Source organism: Leptonychotes weddellii, chromosome 6 (assembly GCF_054177405.1).
Source record: "Leptonychotes weddellii isolate Sample4059 chromosome 6, ASM5417740v2, whole genome shotgun sequence".
Taxonomy (NCBI): domain Eukaryota; kingdom Metazoa; phylum Chordata; class Mammalia; order Carnivora; family Phocidae; genus Leptonychotes; species Leptonychotes weddellii.
In genome coordinates, this window is record NC_138374.1 from 99,915,988 (window position 1) to 99,938,560 (window position 22,573).

At 36.0% G+C, this 22,573-nt stretch overlaps 1 protein-coding gene across 1 annotated transcript in view; it reads right to left on the minus strand.

Moving 5' to 3' along the window:
* Positions 1–22,573, minus strand: part of RGSL1 (regulator of G protein signaling like 1) — a 71,948-nt gene that overhangs the window by 20,781 nt on the left and 28,594 nt on the right. The window contains exon 8 of the mRNA XM_081823196.1: positions 9,681–9,786. Coding sequence (XP_081679322.1) covers positions 9,681–9,786 — 106 coding nt within the window. The remainder of the gene's footprint in view (positions 1–9,680; positions 9,787–22,573) is intronic.

Sequence of the window (22,573 nt, forward strand, 5' to 3'; positions counted from 1 at the left end):
TGGTCTCCATTATTTCTGATGTGACGTAAACTTTAATCTTTTTGTAGTTCCCTTGAATATAAGTCATTTTTCTCTTGTAGCATTTAAGATTTTTCTCTTTGTCTTTCAACATTTTTACTATGATGTGTCTAGATTTGGATCCTTTGAGTTTTTCCTACTTGGGGTTCATGAAGCTTTTTGTATGTCTTAATTAGGGCTTTAATAAAATTTGGAAAATATTCAAAAAATTTTCTGCCTCTCTCTTTCCTCTCTTTCTGGGATTTCCATTATTTGCATGTTGGTGTGCTTACTGGAGTCTCTCAAGTCTCTGAGGTTCTGTTTATGTTTCTTTATTCTTTTTTTTTCTTCAGACTGGATAATGTCTGTTGAGCTATTTTCAAGTTCACTGCTTCTTCTGCCAAATCTGCTGTTGATTCTCTCTAGTGAGTTTTTCATTTCAGTTATTGTACTTCTCAACTCCACATTTTTATTTGGTTCTATTTTACAATTTCTATCTTATTAATACTTTCTATTTGATGAGTCATTGTCCTAAGACTTTCCTTTAATTTTTTAAACATGGTTTCCTTTGTTTCATGAAGCAATTTGCCTAGAAGACTTTGGTAAGTCCGATATCTAAATCACCTCAGAGACAGCTTCTATTGACTGCTTTTTTCCTTCTGTGTATGAACCATACTTTTCTGTATGTTTTTTCTTGGGAAGTGGGGGGTATGTCTCATAATTTTTTGTTGTTGTTCTTTAAAACTGATGTTTTAGATAAAATAATTTACAGAGTTCTGAATTTTTTTTGAAAAGTTTGTCCAGTTTTATTACTGCTTTAATGGGGAGACAATTTGTGATGTTCTTACTTCACTATTCCAGAAGTCTGATTCTTCCTCTTCAGTCATTTTAAACTCTGTATCTTCTCTTCCATTTCTACTCCCACTGTTTAATTAAAACTTTTAATATCACTTGTCTAAACAACTACAGTGACCTTCTGACTATTATTTCTGTCTTCAGTCTCTGATTCTCAGACTCTTTATATATCATTACTATTTCTGCCAGGGTAATGTTTTTAAAATCCATATAACAGTTATTTCTGGTACTCTTGTTCCAACAAATGCCAAGGAGTTCTCATTTCCAGTTAAGCAATACAAATTCCTTAATAATTCATTTAAAATCTTCTTTCTATTATTTGGTCTCAATCTGGCTTTCTAATCTTACGCTTTATGTCCCTTCACCTCATGCATTCTATGCTTTAACACCACTGGACTATTTTTAAGTTTTTAAGTATTTTTATATTTGTGAGTTTATATGTTGGTGTCATTTCTTTAGCTTGGAAGGTTTAGCCCAAAATACTCTCATTTCTTTGCACATGCACATGAATTTGTACATGTAGTTTGGGGCCTCTTCTGACTCTAACTTTTCCTAGTCCTCACTCAGAATTTCCTTCTCTTTCCTATACTCTTATAGTAATTAGCCAATATTTTATTATAACATTATAAAGTCAGCCTTGTATTTTATTTAGTTCTGTATTAGATTAAAGGCAAGGACTATATTTCATTTTTTGTAACATTAGTGTCTGGGACACAGTATATGATCAATGACTGTTTATTATATTGAATGAGGGCTAGGGACAAAGTTTAAGAGAATTGCAACTGTGGTAACCCTGAGCCATTCTCTTTTGGTCTTAACTGAAGATATGAAACTGAACTATATGACTTCTGTGATATTTATACTCAACTAAATTGGAAAATAAGTATTTCTGTAGACATAATGGAGAGTGGTGAGTGGTACAAATTGGAACAGCAAAAGGAATAAATGATTGATGCTCAGAGAATAATTTCAGTTCCCCAAAGGGAAGGGAGGTCTATCTAGTGTATTTAGAAGAGACAGAGGACTTACCACTCTCAATGAATGTTATCAGTAACTGAAAGCATACTTCAGAGAGCTTTCTCTGTGCAAAATATTCTCCCAGTGACTTTGACTACCAAATTTGTATGTGTTACTATATCTTTATCTTCTTTAAGGACTTTTCATATACCTAGTAATTAATAGGTAATTACTGAATAAAAAAATGAATTATTGAATGGATGACATGGCCTACAAGAAAATCATAGTCAAGTTGAGAAGATGCAAAACATACTTAAAAAATAAAGAGCAGTAAAAAGTAGTACATGGTAAGTGTTTGTGATGTATTTCAGACATTTAGTATTCAGAGAAGAGGAAATCATAGCATACATCTAATTGAAAAAGTTTTAATGTAGAGGTGGCACTTATGCTAAGGTAAGTAGAAAGAAAGGTGAGTGGACACCTCTGAAAGAAAGGGCCACAGAGTTTTTTCCTAGCAGTAAAACCTTAATGATATTGACTCTAGGACTGATTATAAGGGGGAGAGACATGAAGTAAGGAACCATTTAGGAGGCTACTACACAATCCAGAAAAACAAATAGCAGGGATATATGTATAAAGATGTTTATTGTGGTACTGTTTATGGCCATGAAAAATTAAAAATAATGTAACGTCCATTAAAAAGTCCGTAAAAGGGCACCTGGGTGACTCAGTCAGTTAAGTGTCTGACTCTTGATTTCAGCTCAAGTCATGATCTCAGGGTCATGGGATCCACCCCTGTGTCAGACTCCTTGCTCAGTGGGGAGTCTGCTGGAGATTCTCTCTCTTCCTCTCCCTCTGCCCCTCCCCCCACTCCATGCTCATCTTTTCTCTCTCTTAAATAAATAAATAAATCTTTTTTGTTAAAGTCCATAAAAATGTCCATAAAAAAACTTGCTAGGGATGCCTGGGTGGCTCAGTCGGTTAAGCATTTGCTTTTGGCTCAGGTCATGATCCCAGGGTCCTAGGATTGAGTCCCACATCAGGCTTCTTGCTCAGCAGGGAGCCTGCTTCTCCCTCTGCCTGCTACTCCCTCTGTTTGTGCTCTCTCTCTTTCTCTGACAAATAAATAAATAAAATCTTATAAAAAAAAAAAAAACACAAACATGCTACATCTATACCATGAAAGGAGGTAGAACTCTACATACTGATATGAAACGATGTCCATGATAGTTTTTTTAGGTTAAAAAATGTTATTGTATAATATATATTGCACGGTGTCAATTTTAGAAACAAATAATGGGTTTAAAATACAAAGTGTGTGTGGGGAGGAGTTAAGATGGCAGAGTAGTAGGGGGACCCTAAGCTTTTCTTGTCCCTTGAACACAGCTAGATAGTTATCAAATCATTGTAAACACCCAAGAAATCAATTGGAGGTTTGAGAGAACAAAAACTGCAAGTCTACAAGTAGAAAAGCAGCCTTATTTGGAAGGTAGGAGGTGAAGAGAGTTGACTTGTGGGAGATATAGCTGTGGATACATGGGCAGGGAGGGAGCCTGCCTTTGGAGTCTACCACAAAGTATTATAAGGAGCAGAGTGCAAAATCTGAACTTTTAGAAGTCTGCTACTGTGAGGGATGTGCCTGGCTTAAAGGTACTCAGGTGGCAAAGTGGGGCAGAATCTGAGGAGTCACAGCATGGTCTCAGGATCCCCTGGGTTGCAAGAAGAATGGGTGGCACTAACCTGCTGACTGTTCCCAGGCATAGTAGGGGGTAAAGCCCGCTGAGAACTGTGGGTCTTGGTGCTGGCTTTTGCTCTGTTTTGCCATAAACTTCAAACCACTACACAGTCCTGCTATGCACGGTCATGTTACTACTTTCCTGGGACTCCCTGGCAAAGGGCAAAAGTGCAGCGAGACCCTCCCCCGGAGGAGCAGCATGGATCTGTGTTTCAGGAGTCCCTAAAATCTGGTGTTTTGAAACTCAGCCATGTGACTGAGATAAAAAAGCTTGGACACAGGCAGGGTGAATTCAGGGTTCAGATGGAAACTGGGGATACAAGTGAGGTGACTGATTGCTCTTCTGTGAGGGCTCACTGAAGAGTGGGGGCCATGAACTTTCAACTCCAGGACTAGAGAGCAGGGTGCTGCCATATTCATCCCATCCATAAGTGCTGAAAGCTTTCAGGGAGCAAAACAGCACCATCTAGTGGAAGCTGGAGCTGCTTACAGCAAACCCCGCCCCCTGTGCCCTGGAGGTGCATTTCCACTGAAACAAGTCAGCCAGAGAATCAGGGCCCAGACCCTTTACCCAGAAGACCAGCACAAACAACTGGCTTGCACCAAGTCTACTGATCGTAGAGTGCTTTTTCATTTTTCTTATTTTTTTCAATTCCTCTTGTTAATTTTTTATTATTTTAAAAAAATTTTATTTATATATATTACATATATATTTTTTTCTTTTTTTGGTTTATTTTCAGGGTTTTTTCCCTTTGTTTTTGAAATTTTTTTTTTTTTAAATTTTGGGATCTACATTCTTTTAACAGGCTGACCAAAACACACCAAGGATCTAGGGGTTTTGTTTGTTTGTTTTTGGGTTTTTTTTCATTGTTTTTGTTTGTTTGTTTGTTTTTCTTTTTTCTTTCTTCTTTTCTTTCCTGAACAAAATGACAAGATGGAGAAATTCACCCCAAAAGAAAGATCAGGAAGTAGAACTCACAGCCAGGGATTTAATCAATACACATATAAATAAGATATCTGAACTAGAATTTAAAACAACAATTACAAGGATACGAGCTGGACTTGAAAAAAGCATAGAAGACACTAGAGAATCCCAGAGATAAAAGAACTAAAATCTAGTCAGGCTGAAATTAAAAATACTATAACCAAGATGTAATCCCAAATGGAGGCCATAAAAGTGAGGATGGATGAAGCAGAGAAGCAATTCAGTGATACAGAAGATAAAATTATGGAAAATAATGAAGCTGAAAAGAAGAGGGAAAGAAAGGTAATGGACCAATGAAGGTAGACTTAGGGAACTCAGCAACTTGTTAAAACATAATAACATTCATATCATAAGAGTCCCAGAAGATGAAGAGAGAGAAAAAGGGGCAGAAGGTTTATTCAAACAAATTATGGCTGAAAAATTCCCTAATCTGGGGAAGGACACAGACACCAAAATGCCCATTAAATTCAACAAAAGCTGACCATTGCCAAGGCATATCATAGTCAAATTCACAAAATACACAGACAAGGAAAGAATCCTGAAAGCAGGATGGGGAGAAAAAGGTCCTAAACCTGTAAGGGAGACAGATCAGGTTTGCAATGTAGCAGGCCAGAAGAGAGTGGCAGGAAATATTTAACTTGCTGAATGGGAAAAATATGCAGTCAAGAATTTTTTATCCAGAAAGACTGTCATTCAGAATAGAAGGAGAGATAAAGAGTTTCCCAAACAAAAACTAAAGGAGTTTGTGACCACTAAACCAGCCCTGCAAGGAATTTTAAGGGGGACCCTTTAGGGGAGACAAAAAGAGCAAAAGCAATAAAGACTAGTAAGGACCAGAGAATATCACTAGAAACACCAGATCTACAGGTAACACAGTGGCAATAAAGTCATATCTCTCAATAATCACTCTGAATGTAAATGTATTAGCTGCACCAATAAAAAGACATAGGATATCAGAATGGATAAAAAACCAAGATCCCTCTATATGATGCCTACAAGAGACTAATTTTAGACCTAAAAACACCTGCAGATTGAAAGTGAGGGGATAGAGAGCCAACTATGATGCTAATGGATGACAAAAGAAAGCCAGAATAGCCATACTTATATCAGACAAACTAGATTTTAAAACAAAGACTGTAACAAAAGATGAAGAAGGGCATTATATCATAATTAAGGGATCTATCCATCAAGATGATCCATCAAGAAGATCCCAAATTGAGACACACAAATATATAAATCAATTAATAATAAACATAAAGAAACCCATTGATAATAATACAATAATAGTAGGGGACTTTAACACCCCACTTACAACAATAGACAGGTCATCTATGCAGAAAATCAACAAGGAAACAATGGCTTTGAATGACACACTGGATCAGATGGACTTAACAAATATATTCAGAACATTTCATCCTAAAGCAGCAGGATACACATTCTTTTTGAGTGCAATGGAACACTCTCCAGAATAGATCACATACTGGGTCACAAATCAACCCTCAACAAGAACAAAAAGACTGAGATCATACCATGCATATTTTCAGACCACAATGCTGTGAAACTTGAAGTCAACCACAAGAAAAAATTTGGAAAGACCTCAAATACATGGAGGTTAAAGAACATCCTACTAAAGAATGAATGGGTTAACCAAGACATTAAAGAAGAAATAAAAAAAAAATATATGGAAGCAAATGAAAATGAAAACACAACAGTCCAAAACCTTTGGGATGCAGCAAAGGCAGTCCTAAGAGAGGGAAGTATATTGCAATACGGGCCTATGTCAAGAAGGAAGAAAAGTCTCAAATGCACATCCTAACCTTACACCTAAAGGAGTTAGAAAAGGGACAGCAAATAAAGCCTAAAACCCAGAATAAGGGAAATAATGATTAGAACAGAAATAAGCAATATAGAAACAAACAAACAAAAACTGAGTAGAATGGATTAACAAAACTAAGACCTGGCTCTTCAAAAGAATTAGTAGAATTGATAAACTCCTAGCCAGACCTGTCAAAAAAAAAAAAAAAAAAAAAAAGAGAGAGAGAGAGAAAGGACCCAAATAGAGATCACAACCAACACCACAGAAATATAAAAAATTATAAGAGAATATATGAAAAATTATATGCCAACAAACTGGGCAACTTGGAAGAAATGGACAAATTCCTAGAAATCAACAAACTACCAAAACGGAAACAGGGAGAAATAGAAAATTTGAACAGACCTATAACCAGCAAAGAAATTGAATCAGTAATCAAAAATCTCCTAATAAACAAAAGTCCTGGGACAGATGGATTCCCAGGGGAATTTATTTGTTTGTTTGTTTATTTTGGGGAATTAATTTAAAGAAGAGTTAATACCTATTCTTCTCAAACTGTCCCCCAAAAATAAAAACGTAAGAAAAACTTCCAAACTCATTCTATGAAGCCAGCATTACCTTGATTCCAGAACCAGACAAGGACCCCACTAAAAAGGAGAATTATAGGCCAATATCCCTGATGAACATGGATGTAAAAATATCACCAAAAATAGCAGCAAATCTAACTCAACAGTATGTTAAAATAATTATTCACCCTGATCAAATGGGATTTATCCCTGGGCTGCAGGGGTGGTTCAATATTCACAAATCAATGAATGTGATACACCACATTAATAAAAGAAAGGATAAGAACCATATGATACTGTCAATAGATTCAGAAAAAGCATTTGACAAAATACAGCATCCATTTAAAACCCTCAAGAAAGAAGGGATGGGGGAACATAATGCAACATCATAAAGCCATATGTGAAAGAACCCTAGCTAATATAATTCTCTATGGGGAAAAACTGAGAGACTTTCATCTATGGTCAGGAACAAGACAAGGATGTCCACTCTCACCATTACTATTTAACAGTACTGGAAGTCTTAGTCTCAGCAATGAGACAACAAGAAGAAATAAAAGGCATCCAAATTGGTAAGGAAGAAGTAAAACTGTCACTATTTATAGATGACATCATACTCTATGTAGAAAACCCAAAACACTCCACCAAAAAAATCGCTAGAACTAATACATGAATTCAGCAAAGTTGCAGGATATAAAATCTATGTGCAGAAATCTGTTGCATTTCTATACATCAGTAATGAAGCAGCAAAAAAAGAAATCAAGGAATCAATACCATTTGCAATTCCACCAAGAACAATAAGATACCTAGGAATAAACCTAACTAAAGAGGTAAAAAACCTATACTCTGAAAACTATAGATCGTTTATGAAAGAAATTGAAGAGGATACAAAGAAATGGAAAAGCATTCCATGCTCATGGATTGGAAGAACAAACATTGTTAAAATGTCTTTACTACCCAAAGCAATCTATACATTTAATGCAATCCTTATCAAAATACCACCAACATTTTTCACAGAGTTAGAACAAGCAATCCTAAAATTTGTATGGAACCACAAAAGACCCCAAATAGCAAAAGCAATTCTGAAAAAGAAAAACAAAACTAGGGGCATCATGATTCCAGATTTCAAGCTATATTATAAAGCTGTAGTCATCAAGACAGTATGGTACTGGCACAAAAACAGACACATAGATCAATGGAACAGAATAGAGAGCCCAGAAATGGACCCTCAACTCTATGGTTAACTAATATTCAACAAAGCAGGAAAGAATATCCAATGGGGAAAAAAGACAGTCTCTTCAATAATGGTGTTGGGAAAACTGGACAGCAACATGCAGAAGAATGAAACTGGACCACCTCCTTATACCATACACAAAGATAAATTCAAATTGATGAAAGATCTAAATGTGAAACAGGAATCCATCAAAATCCTAGAGAACACAGGCAGTAACCTTTTTGATCTCAGCCATAGCAAATTCTTAGTAGACATGTTGCCAGAAGCAAGGGAAACAAAACCAAAATGAACTATTGGGACTTTGTCAATATAAAAAACTGGACAGCAAAGGAAACAATCAACAAAACTAAAAGTCAGCCTATGGAATGGGAGAAGATATTTGCAAATGTCATATCTGATAAAGGGTTAGTATCCAAAATCTATAAAGAACTTACCACACTCAACACCCACCCCCCCAAAAAATAATCTAGTTAAGAAATGGGCAGAAGACATGAATAGACACTTTTCCAAGGAAGACATCCAATGGCTAACAGATAAATGAAAAGATGCTCAACATCACTCATCATCAGGGAAATACAAATCCAAACCATGATGAGATATCACCTCACACCTGTCAGAATGGCTAAAATAAACAACACAAGAAACAACAGGTGTTGGTGAGGATGCAGAGAAAGGGGAACCCTCTTGCGCCGTTGGTGGGAATGCAAACTGGTGCAGCCACTCTGGAGAACAGTATGGAGGTTCCTCAAAAACTTAAAAATAGAACTACCCTATGATCCAGCAATTGTAGTACTGGGTATTTACACAAAGGATACAAAAATACAGATTCAAACCGGTACATGCACCCCGATATTTATAGCAGCATTATCAGCGATAGCTAAACTATGGAGAGAGCCCAAATGTCCATCAACTGATGAATGGATAAAGATGTGGTGCATATATACATATACAGTGGATTATTACTCAGCCATCAAAAAAAAAAAAAAAAGAAGAAATTTTGCCATTTGCAATGACATGGATGGAGCTAGAATGTATTACGCTAAGTGAAATAAGTCAGTCAGAGAAAGTCAAATACCATATGATCTCACTCATATATGGAATTTAAAAAGAAAACATGAACATAGGGGAAGGCGGAAAAGAAAAAAGGAGAAAAGGAAACAAACCATAAGAGACTCTTAATGATAGAGAAAAAACTGAGGGTTGATGGAGGGAGGTGGGTGGGGGATGGGCTAGATGGATGATGGGTATTAAAGAGGGCACTTATGATGAGCACTGGGTGTTGTATGTAAGTGATGAATCACTGAATTCTGCTCCCGAAACCAATATTGCTCTGTATGTTCACTAACTAAAATAAAAATTTTTGAAAATAAATACATAAATAAATAAATAATAAATTACAAAGTGTGTCTTGCATATGTGTATGATATATGGAAAGAAGTAAAAAATCCATATACAAGAAGATAAATTCAGAATTAAACATGTTGAGATTAAAGAGAGCTTGTGTCTGAAAAATATTGCTTTAACTAGATCCTATGTCTTACCTGGGTCTTAATGAGGGCTTCCTTGCACCAGTCTTTCTTAGGAAGGACATTTTCCTATGTGAGGGTGAAAACACCTTTGGTTCTCTGACAATTTCCACTGCAAAATCTAATGAAAAATCACAAATTTAGGTAACACCATATTATAAAGAACATTTTAGAGAACAAGAAGGGACACATTAAAAAGGATATTTATCAGACATTGAGTACATGTAAACACCACAGTCCCCACAACTGCCGGCATCTCAGGACATTACTGCTGAAAAGAGACTTGGGGATGATCTTTACCCCTGACTTCAGTCCAGATTGTTTTCTAGGTCTGTTGGCCATTAGGCCAAGAACCCACCTTCCTCAGAAGACTCCTAAGACCAAGTCCATTGTATTTCTTTTCATTTTAACACCAAATGTTATCTATCCTTCCCCTAATCAGCCATTTTGTCTAGACCATACTCCACAAGACATTCAGTCTGCCTTGACACCTCTGTTATCCCATCCTATGCCCTTTCGCTTTCTGGAACTCCTGCTCTGTAATCAGCAAACTGTCACAGAATCTTGAGCTCTTTGTTAAGTGTTTCCTCTATCTTCTTGCTTTAACTGAAATCATTCTCTTTCCTGAGAACACTGTTTCCACTGCAAGCTTCTTAAAAGGTATTCTATCACACCATACACAATTTAGAGTGGGTGTCTGGTTCCCTATTGCCATATAAAAACCATTATTTCAAAAAGTATATTAAAACATTACTACTGAAGAATAATAGAGTCCAAGAATCTCAGTATCTTAGGAAAGCCCTTTGAGGTGAGTATTGTAGAAGAAAATATAAACTATCAACTCATTCAGGGCAAGGATGATATATTACTTATTTCACCCCCAGAAATTAGAACATGTCCTAGTTATGTAGTCAATGCTTTAAAATGTTTATTAAATAGAATATACTCCCACAGAAAATTTTTGTATGGTTTGGTAATACTAGCAGTGATAGCAAAGAAAAAAGATAGAAAGCAATAGAAGTATATACTGGTTCTAAATAAATGCAATTGAATAGGTGAAAAAAATAAAATCCAGACTATGGAAGACTAGATATAAAAAAAATCCACACAAAAGAAACCTGAAAACCTCCTGATGCAAATACTTATAAATGCTGGATAAAAAAATAACACATTTTTAAACTCATATATAAGCTTGTAGAAAATTACAACAAAACAAAATAAAAACGGAAATTAAAAACAAAGAGGATGTTAGAAACCAGAAAGTTAAGCTGACACCCTAGAGGTATTTGCAGTATTAAAACCACAATAGGTCAGAAGACAAAACCATCGGCCTTTAGAAAATGAACAAAAAAAAACCCCTGGCACTGCTTTTCTTCTCAAGACACTTATCAATTATGACAGGTGCTACTGAAAAATTTAACAAGGCTTTTGACAGAGTCTCAGGGCAGAAGAAGGCAAAATTGCAAACCAGCAAAGGAAAAGGGGCTCTGATAAGTATCCCAGTCTTTCAGTTGCAATCCCAAGAAGTAAGGGAAACCAGAAATAGCTCATCCATCAAAAGGAATAAAACCCAGCTTTGAACCAACTCAGTCCCTAAATGGATTAAGGTTATTTGGATGCTACTAGTTTAGTGTATGTCAGATGTTAGATAAAATCCTCTCTAGAGGAAAATAATATTACCCAGAGACTCAAGTTATCTCTACAAATTTTTTTTAACCAAATATGTTCACAAATAAAGCAGGAATAACAAGGTATTTAAAAAGACCTGACCAAAAACCAAGGGGAAAAAAATTGATAGTTGAAATCAATATAGAAAATCCAAATATGTATTTTAAAATTACTATTATTAATATAGTTCAAGGAATTAAAAGGAGTAAAATATCAACATAGACTAAGTATTATACAAAGAAAAAATTCTGAAAATAAAATTTTAATGACTGATATTAAGAAAATTAATAATTAGTAAATTGGTTTAGTGACAAATTATACACAACAAAGTGAGAATTACTGAACTAGGAGTTAGATCAAAAGAAAATATGCAGATTGAAACATATGGAGAAAAATATGGAAAATAAAGAAAAAATCATATAAGACATAAGCAGTATAATGTCAAAAATATGTGTAGTAAGATTATCAGAAAGAGGGAAGAAATAAAATGGAGCATGACACATATTTGAAGAGATAACTGAAAATTTTCTAAAACTGACAAATGACATCGAATCAGAAATGCAAGAAGTCCTGAAACCACAAGTAGTAGAAATACTTAGATATATCTTAGCAAAATTGCATGAAAGTAAAAACAAAGAGAAAATGGGTGGGGGGTGGACAGTGAAGAAAATAAATATTTCCTTCTACTAAACAATGCCAGTGAAGACTTCAGGCTGACTCCTCAAAATGAACTAAGGAAGCCAAGAGATAGTAAAATGATATCTTCAAAGTGCTAAAAGAAAATAATTCCAACAAGAATTCTACAGCCAAAGACTGTATTCTTAGCAAATAAAACCAAAATAAAGATAGTTTTAAAATTCACACTAAAGGAAATGCCTTTATGATAGGTGTTCTTAGAGGCAATTTAGAGGAGTAGGAAATGATGAAAAAGAAAGAAAAAGTGAATAGGTGAGTAAGCCTAACTGAATATTGATTTATAAAATAGTAATATATATGCAATAAAAGTAATAACTTACATTAAACTTTAATATGTCAAGGATGCATTTTGAAATCTATACGGTAACCAGTAAGAGAAGAAAACATGTAAAAACAACACATTAACAGAAAGAATATATAGAATTATTAACAACAACAACAAAAAATTTTGTAATCTTAAAGAAAGCCAAAAGGAGAAAAAAGAGAACATAGAACTGAAGGGACAAATAGAAAACAGTAAGGTAACATTTAAAACCTAATACATGAGAAGTTACAGTGAATCTGATCAGACTAAATAATTAGAAGGCAATTCTCAAATTGGATTTAACAAAAATGCAAATACCAAAAAAAAAGAGAGATTCTGCTTAGAAGAGGCTCACCTTAGATACAAAAGAAAGAGATATCAAAAAATAAAAGTATGGAAAAGGATGTAACAAGCAAACACTAGCCAGACAGAAAGGTGATGAGTATTAGATATAATTAGATATCTAATTAGATTAGATAATATTAGACAAAGTAAACAATAAAGAAGCATTATTAGAAATAATGAATTGCTCTACCAGAAAGCTATAATGATTCCAACTTTGTTTGTATCTAGAGGTGTAGCATCAAATAATATAAAGGAAAAACTGCAAGTTGTTTTTTTTAAAAGAATTATTTATTTATTTATTTTAGGGAGAGAGAAAGAGAGAGAGTGAGTGCGGGGAGGGGCAGAGGGAAAGAGAATCCCAAGCAGACTCCCTGCTGAATGTGGAGTCCAGTGGGCTCAATCTCATGACCTTGAGATCATGACCTGAGCTGAAATGAAGAGTTGGATGCTTAACTGACTGGGCTACCCAGGGGCCCCCAAAACTGCAAGTCTTAAAAAAAGAAGGACAAATCCAGAGTGGAGATTTAAAAATTTCTCTTTCAATAATGGATACAAATGTAAACTAAAACTAGCATCAGAAATATAGAAAATCTGGGGCCTGGGTGGCTCAGTTGGTTAAGCATCTGCTTTTGGCTCAGGTCATGATCCCAGGGTCCTGAGATTGAGCCCTGCATTGGGCTCCCTGCTCAGCAGGGAGCCTGCTTCTCCCTCTCCTTCTGCCCCTACCCTCCACTCATGCTCTCTCTCTCTCTCAAATAAATAAATAAATAGAATCTTAAAAAAAAAGATATAGAAAATCTGAATATACTTAGTCAAATACATCTACTTGCATATACAGAATACTATCCAACATTATATGCCTTATAGATAATTAATTGTAATAAAGGGTATCATAAACAACAAAATATTTGAAATTTCAAATGAAATCAACAAATTTGTAGAAAATACAAAATATTAAAATGACACAAGAAGAAATAGAAAGTCTAAAAAGTCCTATATATTTTAAAGAAATTAAGTTTGTAATTAAACCTCTCCCTGAGATTGAGACAAGTATGCTTGCCAACACCATTTCTATCTAAAAGGGTAATGGAGGACCTAGTAAGACCAATGAGGTAATGAAAAGAAATCAAAGGTACAAATATTTTAGCACAATAAATAAAACTCTTTATTGGCAGATGGCACAATTGTGTGTATAAAAATCAAACAAATTTATAGACAAATTTTTAGAATTTATAATTCAATAAAGCAGTAGAACACAAGACCAATATGTAAAAATCAACATATTTCTATATGCCAGACACAATTTAAAAATGAAACTTTAAAAATTATACCATTTACAAGTGTATAAGAAAACATCAAAGACCTAAAAACAAATGTAATGGAAGCTATAAAGTATTACATGGAAAAACATAAAACATTATTTTTTTTTATTTTAAATATTTTATTTATTTATTTGTCAGAGAGAGAGAGAGAGCACAAGCAGGGAGAGCAGCAGGCAGAGCAGGCAGACGGAGAAACAGAGAGCCTGACGTGGAACTCGATCCCAGGACCTGGGATCATGACCTGAGCTGAAGGCAGATGCTTAACCCACTGAGCCACCCAGGTGTCCCCATAAAACATTATTGAAAGAAATTAAAGAAAACGTAAATATGTGGAGAAATACACTAAATTCATGGATTTAAAAGTACAATAGGGAATGACATCACAGAAAATGATAAGTAGGGAGCTCCAGGGATCCATCTTCCATAAAAGCAACTAGAGATGTGGCAAAATGGTCATAATCAGGGTTTTACAGAACTCTGGACCTGGTCAAGAACTTATAATAACCAGGGGAAGGCTTAGTGAAGAAAGAAGAGGCTGAAGTCTGCTAAGAAAGTGTTGTGGCATTTTAAGCTGTCCACCTACCATTCCCCCATCCCACATCGTGGTGGCCATATGACAGCAGCCTACATTTCAATGCAGGTTGCTATTGCCAGAGATAGCAATATGGATCTAATTTTCAAATAATGTGTTTGTTTTTTTTTAAATGAAGTTGTCTCTTGGCTCCCTGAAGGACTGGCATAAGGACTAGCCTTTGTTTTTCCCTATTTAGAGTATTTTCAGGGCTGAGAGGCATCTCATGTGACATTTGTTGAAAGCATTTATAGGCACAAGTAGGGGCTACAGTAGTCTGGGCCTACAGTTGGGACATCAGACAACACAAAGTTGGGGAAAGGTGAGGTTGTAAAAGTAGATACATGGAAGCTCCCACATCTACTGGGGAGTCAAGAAAGCTATTCACATGCCCAAAACTGGATGTGTGCTCAGAAAAGTCAGGAGAAGATCCAAAACTTTCACCTCTGGCTGAACTTCAGGGTCCAGGCAAATGGAAAATGAAGGCTAAGGCAGAATTGTAAATAGCTTGATTGAGCTTTGAAAGAGTATTCCAACACATAGCCAATCTGCAAAGACCAGTAGAGTAATTTTTCCTTTTGTTTTATTTGTTTCCTTTTCTTTTTTCTTTCTTTCTCACATTTAAGGAAACTCTCAAAACACTGGTTGGCCACAAGCTAGCAGAACATGAACTTCAGTGGTCACACATAACAAAGAATACAGACTTTACAAAATTAGTTGAGAAATTTCACCAAAGAAAAAAACAACACCCACAAAAGCAGCTGTAGCAAACTTGAAGGAGAGGGGAGAATCTGATTTTCATAGCTGCCACATTATAATGTCCAAAATGTCCAGTCTTCAACAGAAAAACTATAAGGCATATAAAAAAAACCATGTATAGCCCATTCACAGAAAAAAAGAAATCAATAGAAAGTGTCCATGAGAAGTCCAGTCATTGTACTTACTAGATAAAAACTTTAAATCAACTGTCTTAAATATGCTCAAAGAGCTAAAGGAAGTCAAGAGAATGGTGTCTCACCAAATAGAGTATCAATAAAAAGATAGAAATGGCAAAAAGAAATAAAATAGCAATTCTGTAGCTGAAAAGTACAATTTTGAGCTAAATGAAATAAAAAACATCACATGCCAAAACGTATGGGATGTAGCAAAGCATTGCTCAAAGAGAAATTTATTCTTGTAAATGCAGATATTGAAGAAAAAAGATACCAAATCAGTAAATGAAACTTAACATCTCTAGGAACTAGATAAAGAATAGCAAGCTAAACCCAAAGTTAGCAGAAAAACAGAAAAATGAAGATTAGAATGGAAGTAAGCAAAATAGGGAATAGAAAACCAATAAAGAAAATCAACAAAACCAACAGCTTTTTCTTTGAAAAGATAAAAAACTGATAAATATTTAGTTAGACTGAACAAGAAATAAAAGACTCAAACTACTAAAATCAGAAATGAAAGTAGAGACATTACTACCAACCTTACAGAAATAAAAAGAGAATATCATAAACAACTGTATGCCAATAAATTAGATAATCTAGATAAATAGAAAAATTCTAAGAAATGTACAACTATCAAACAGACTTAAGAAGAAATAAAAAACGTGAACATACTATAACAAGAGACTGAATCAGTAATGACAAACCTCTCAACAAAGCAAAAACAAGGACCACATGGCTTCACTGGTGAATTCTGTAGTATAACATTTAAAGAGTTAAGACTATAGATCTTAACATTAAAGGCAATGCAAAGAAGCTTATGGTTAAAAACATGAGTATCTCTATGGAGTAAAGCTACTTGGAGTAAAGAAACAATTGGATTTAACTGGATTATAATTAAGAGATTCTTTTTGTTAGAGATACCATTGAGAGAGAGAATATTATCCTTATAAGACATGTGACTGATAGGTGACTCATGTATAAGATATATAAATAACCCATACAAATCAATAAAAAAAAGATAGAAACCAAATAGAAAAGTAGGCAAGAGACTTAAATAAGAATGTGACGGACACACACACACACACACACACACCATATCCAACTAAATATTAAACAAATATAAAGCACTCAGTATTATTACCCAATAGGGAAATAGATGTCAAAACAACAAATGAGACATCACCACATATGCACAAGAAGAGCTAAGAATAAAAATTTGGTACATCATATATTGGTGAAGTTGTGGAGCAACTGGAATTCTCATACCTTGTTGATAAGACCATAAACATGTACAAACACTTTGCAAAAGTATTGGGAATTATTTACCAAAGTTGAATATATGTATATCTTATGACCCGGAAATTCTAGGTACATATTCAACAGAAATGTGTTCATATGTGCATCAAATAATACGCACAAAGATGTTCATAAGAGCATTAAAAACTGAAACTCAAATATTCATCACTTTTGAATGAATTAAAAATGGTATGTTCATATATTAGAATACTCTATAGCATGCATTCTCAAAGGACAATATTGTTTCCAATAGATGAAAATTAGTTTTTTAGGGTCAGAAAAGTCTTACTCTTTTATATACCACAGATATATAGTATATCTATGGCATTAAAATTCATGTCTAAAGAGGCTCCTTGGGGGGGAAATAATGAAAAAAAATTGAAGTGAGGGTTATGCAACTGCTCTGCATTACTAAAAATAAGTCAACAATGGCTGCATTCAACATGATTGAACTCACAAACATAATGTTGAATTAAAGAAGCCAGTCATAGGAGTACATACTGCATGACTTAATTTCTATAAATATTAAAAAAATTATGTAAATTTAAAAAAACAGATAAAACTAAATTACCATTACCTTTGGGAAATAGGAAGGGATTAAAAATTGAGAGGTAACATAAAGGTGACCTTTGTTCAAAAGGGCAGTTGATGATCAAACATATTCTTCCTTTTCCTATTCTTCACAATTATTAGTAATTATTAGAAAAGAGGCAAATAAGGGCTAAGAAGAGAGAAAAGAACAGAGGCTGGGTAATTTGAAGTAGAAATTTTTTAATACCATATTGGGAAAAATTTTAAAAAGCCATGATGCTTTGGCTCTTGATTCCCTTCTGTCAGGGAGAACAGAGCTGAGATATTGGAGTGGGAGCATGCAAATGCATCAGGTCACAAGATCATATTAAGAGATTATTAAGCTATGCACAGAATAAAGTTATATAAACTATGTACATAGGAGTAGAGCCTGGAGAAACAATCAGAGTAGACATAGAAATTCTCCCTGTGACTATACTGATTTAACCATGCTCGTTAATATATCCTAAGCTTCTTCTGGGTCAAGAATACAGCAGTAGATGCTGTAGTATGCAGCTCAGATCCCACCCCACCCCATCTGAGTTGAAGCATTCCTTCTCCTAACCTGCTCTAAATTTTGCCTGGTGATGGTGCACAGTTGAGGCCCTCAGCTGAAAGAGGAGCTGCTCAACCCAGGGAAGTGAGCCTTTCATAGGAGCAGTGAACCTAGACAACATGTATTGGCAGAAGCTAGGAGACAATGTATGGAAATACTGCTGAGGGTGCTGGCTCAAAGTGGACAGAATATAAACTTGGTTAAGGGCGAGTTGATTAATATGGGATCGTTCTCCTAGGATATAGGATTTAAGAGCCTAGTAGGGATCCTGGGAAGCAGTGCAACACTGCTAGGCTGACTCTTAGAAGTTCGGAGAAAGCAATGGCTCATAATAAGTAGAAATTCTAGTGGCCAAAACAAAGAGGTGAGGAAGACATCAAATGGCTCATAGAACTGAGACTGCTACAGAAGATAAATTACATAAGACTAAAAAACCCACCAGCCAACAATGTGCCACAGAAGGCTCAATCCTTTCACTAAAGCCAAAGAGTGGGGGGTGGGAGGAAGGAGGGGGAAGCACTGATGAGAGCAGCATTAGCCATCCACTGAGGAGCTTCTTGGTGACTTTCTGTGATGACAAAACATCCATTTTGAGTAGCTGCCTAGGCATTTTTCAGTGTGACAATTCTGTTCACATCCAGAGTATGGACATTTAGATAAGGACCCAAGCTTAGGATTTTCACCCCAAGTTCCCACTTTGCTGTTCCTGGGTATCTTTAAAAATGGCCATTCAGAGTTGGGTCCATGAAAAATTAGTGACAGCTGCCCCAACCTCCTTATAAGTAATAGGTGTTTGCTACCCTGCTTGTGCTCTCTCTCTTGCTCACTGGTGACCTGGGATGTAGGAATGCTTTTCCTCTCTCTCATTGCACCCCATTTGGGACTTGAAAGTAATAAATTTTGTGACTTTGCTTTTTCTGTGTGAGTGTATTGAAACTGTATTTTCAATCAAAATGGTCCTAGGGTTTTCTCTTCCCTACAGTGGGAGCTCAGATGCCAAGGGAATTACCTGCCAACCCTGTGGGGGTGGCTTGTGCTTTCTCACTCAGCAAGTCATAGTCTGCATATTCTTAACACACCAACTCTGGGTTTTCCAACAACACACTTTTCTCTGTAGGTCAGGGCTAACTATTACTAAATTGAGGTCTCTGATAGCAATGGAAATCAAATCCCAAAATCATAGAGGTGAGGTGGAGGCACTTTACTGCCAGAAGTAAGGAAGATGCTACTATCATAATGAACAATCAATTGGCAATAGAACAACAGGGTGGTAGCTAGGACCACCTGACCCTCAGAAAGCTGTGGGTATGGTTAATAGAACATGGTGTTCCTAGAGGTTAAATAGATAGGCAGCCAAAAAAAATTACTGCTTAATATCTACAACCAAAAGACACCAAGGATAAATAACTGAGAGCACTTGTACCAAGGAAAGTCAACAATCCCTTGCTCAGTTTCTAAACCTGAGTCAATTTTCAAACCTTGAATGCACTGACTGAAGAAAGGTCTCCATGAAGGAAGACCCTACAACATTATGGAAAGCGAATTCTAATGATACTCATAGTCCCTCTTCAATGGGACCTTTGGGCATTTATTCCAGTAACTGGAAGGAAAATATCCAGTCATTTTAAGGACTATTGAACACAGGGTCCTAGTTAACACTATCTGGATCCCCAGAATGTCATTATCGACCCCACTAGAGAAGGCACTTATGAAGATTAGGTAATAAATGGAGTCCTGGCCCAGGTACAGCTCACAGTGGGCACAGTGGGTCCACTGGGCCCACAAATCCATTCAGCAGTCATTTCTCCAATCCCTAAATGTATACTGGAATGGAATTACTTGGTAGTTGTAGGATCCCCACATTATTTCCTTAGTCTAAGGAGTAAGAGCTATTATAGTGAGAAAGATCAAGTGGAAGTCTCTTAAACTCTTTTCATGCCTCTACTCAAGATGATAAAAACAATATCACATCCTGGGGATAATGGCAGAGACTAATGCCACCCTTAAAAAAATGAAGAGATGGCTTTATACCCTAAATAATTAAGTTATAAAATCATTACTAAGGGCAGAACAAGATAGGTGTCAGCACAAAAAGGGAGAAAGAGCCACAGATTCCAGGTACGGTAAGGGGGGCTTTCCCCACAGAAGTACTGCCTTACACTGGGTGCTGAAGGCCAAGCTGGGTGAGGAGAGTATCCACATGAAGGGCAACTTGGATTGGAGAATTCAGAATTCAAGAAGGATGAGGAGGGCATCTACACAAAGGGAGGCCCAACATATGAAGTTCAACTGAGGTGAGAAGGGCACCCACATTGGGACACAAAGGAGAAGACCAGCATGAAGTGTGGAAACTTGAACAGAATGAGAAAGATAAGGGCACCTGGGTGGCTCAGTTGGTTGTGTTTGACTCTTGATTTTGGCTCAGGTTCTGATCTTGGGGTCATGGGATCAAGCCAGGTGTCTGCTCCATGCTCAGTGGGAAGCCTGCTTCTCTCCTCTCTCTCTCTGCCCCTCCCTGGCTCTCGATGTCTCTCTCTCCCAAATAAATAAATAAATAAATAAATAAATAAATAAATAAATAAATAAATCTTAAACAAAAAAGAATGAGGAAGATATCTCATTAGGTGTGGCCTAGCATAGGGTATCAGAACCTGAGCAGGTTGAGGACGTCCATGTTAAGGGGTCACCTGGTGCCTGGTGACAGAGTTCAAGCAAGATGAGGAGAGAGTCTACACAGGAAATGGGTGCAGCCTGGTATGGAGCAACAGTTCCTGAGAAAAATAAGGAAGACCTCTCCATGGAAGAGGGATGGCCAGGTGTGGGAAGTCAGAGCCCCAGTGGCAAGAAGGAATGGCTACATGTAGCAGCATCCTGGCAGAGGTCATCAGAACAGAGTGAGGAGTGCTTCCCCAAGAAGAAGCATCCTATAAATGGTGTTGAAATTCAAGCAAGGTGAGGAGGGCACCATGCATGGAAAGGGCCTGGTGTAAGGTGTTGGAGCCCAGGTAAGGGGAGGAGGGCATCAGCAAGAGGAAGGTGGTGGCAGTGTAGACAAGGTGTTAGTTACACAGAAAGAATTAATCAAATAAGTAAATACATTTAGGGCAATAGGAGTCAATTTTCTCATTGTCAGAGAAGAGATGTAAAAATATGGAAAAGTAGAAAACTAGAATGAACTCAATTGTGTTGGATTAAGTTGGAGATATTGGTGGGATCTCATGGTTTTCTTTATATAGATATGGAAAAATATAACTATAAATGTGTCTGTGTATGCATATGCCCATACATACAAACATATATGTTCTCTAGTTCTGTCCATTGAGAAGATCTGATTGCAGTGATCTCAATAGCAATGAACTAACCTAATTCCTGGTTCTTGATTTCCAAATATCATTCTCTAAGAGAAGGAATCACACTCTTTAGAGAAATGGCTGATTCTAGGGCTAGATTAGGGAGAATGCAAGATGAGCTTGGAACAGATATCTCATTCAAGAAAGCAAGACAATACTCAAGAGACATGTCAAGAGGAGAAAGAAGCCAGATTTGAATGGAGTGACACTGACCAAGTAGGAGACAATTTGAACAACAAAATAAGTAACCATAGTAATAGATTAAAACCCACCAAATAATATCAGTAAATACTGAATCTCTGTATTTATTTATCTATCATCTATCTATCATCTATCATCTACCTATCTATAATCTATCTATCATCTGTCATTTATATATCTAAATGAATAAGTTATAAGTGTGGTAAAGAATGGGATATTTACATAATTTCAAAGTACTCTTTCTCTTCCACACACATAATATTTATTAATTACAAAATGGAAAAATTAATTTACAGTGGAAAATCCTAGAAGGCACCATATAACTAAGTGATCAAAGAAAATATTACCAGTAATGGAACAAAGCAAAACTGTGCACCACCTACTGCATTGAAAAGGACTGCAATGATAGTTCTGAATAACCTGAATGTATAATCCAAGTTTAAACATGAGAAAACATCAGACAATACATTGAGAGACATCTATAAAAATAACCTTGCAATTTTCAAAAGTGTCAAGGATATAAAAGTCAGAATATTTGAGGAACTGTTCCAGATAAAAAAGAGACATTTGGTAAAACTTGAGCATAGCCTGAAAATTAAATGGTAGTAATGTATCAGTGTTAATTTCCTGGCTCTTTTTAAGTTCACAGTCCAGAGGCATAGGCTTACTAAAAGACTGAGACCTAGGACTATAGAATGCTTGCCCTCCCCCCCACACCTCACCACCACATTACTAAAGATCCATTTACAGCAGTTCCTTTTACCTGGTACATCATGTCCTACTATTAGGAAAAAAAAATATGAGGCACACCAAAAGGAAAAAGCCCCATAATCTAAAGAGAAGAGCAAACATAAGAACCAAACATGGCAGGGATTTGGGGATTATCAGACTAGGAATTTAAAACAACTATGACATTTTTCAAAGTGCTGGAACAAGCAATCCTAAAATTTGTGTGGAATCAGAAAAGACCCCGAATCGCCAAGGAAATATTGAAAAAGAAAAACAAAGCTGGGGGCATCACATTGCCCGATTTCAAGCTATATTACAAAGCTGTGATCACCAAGACAGCATGGTACTGGCACAAAAACAGAATATAG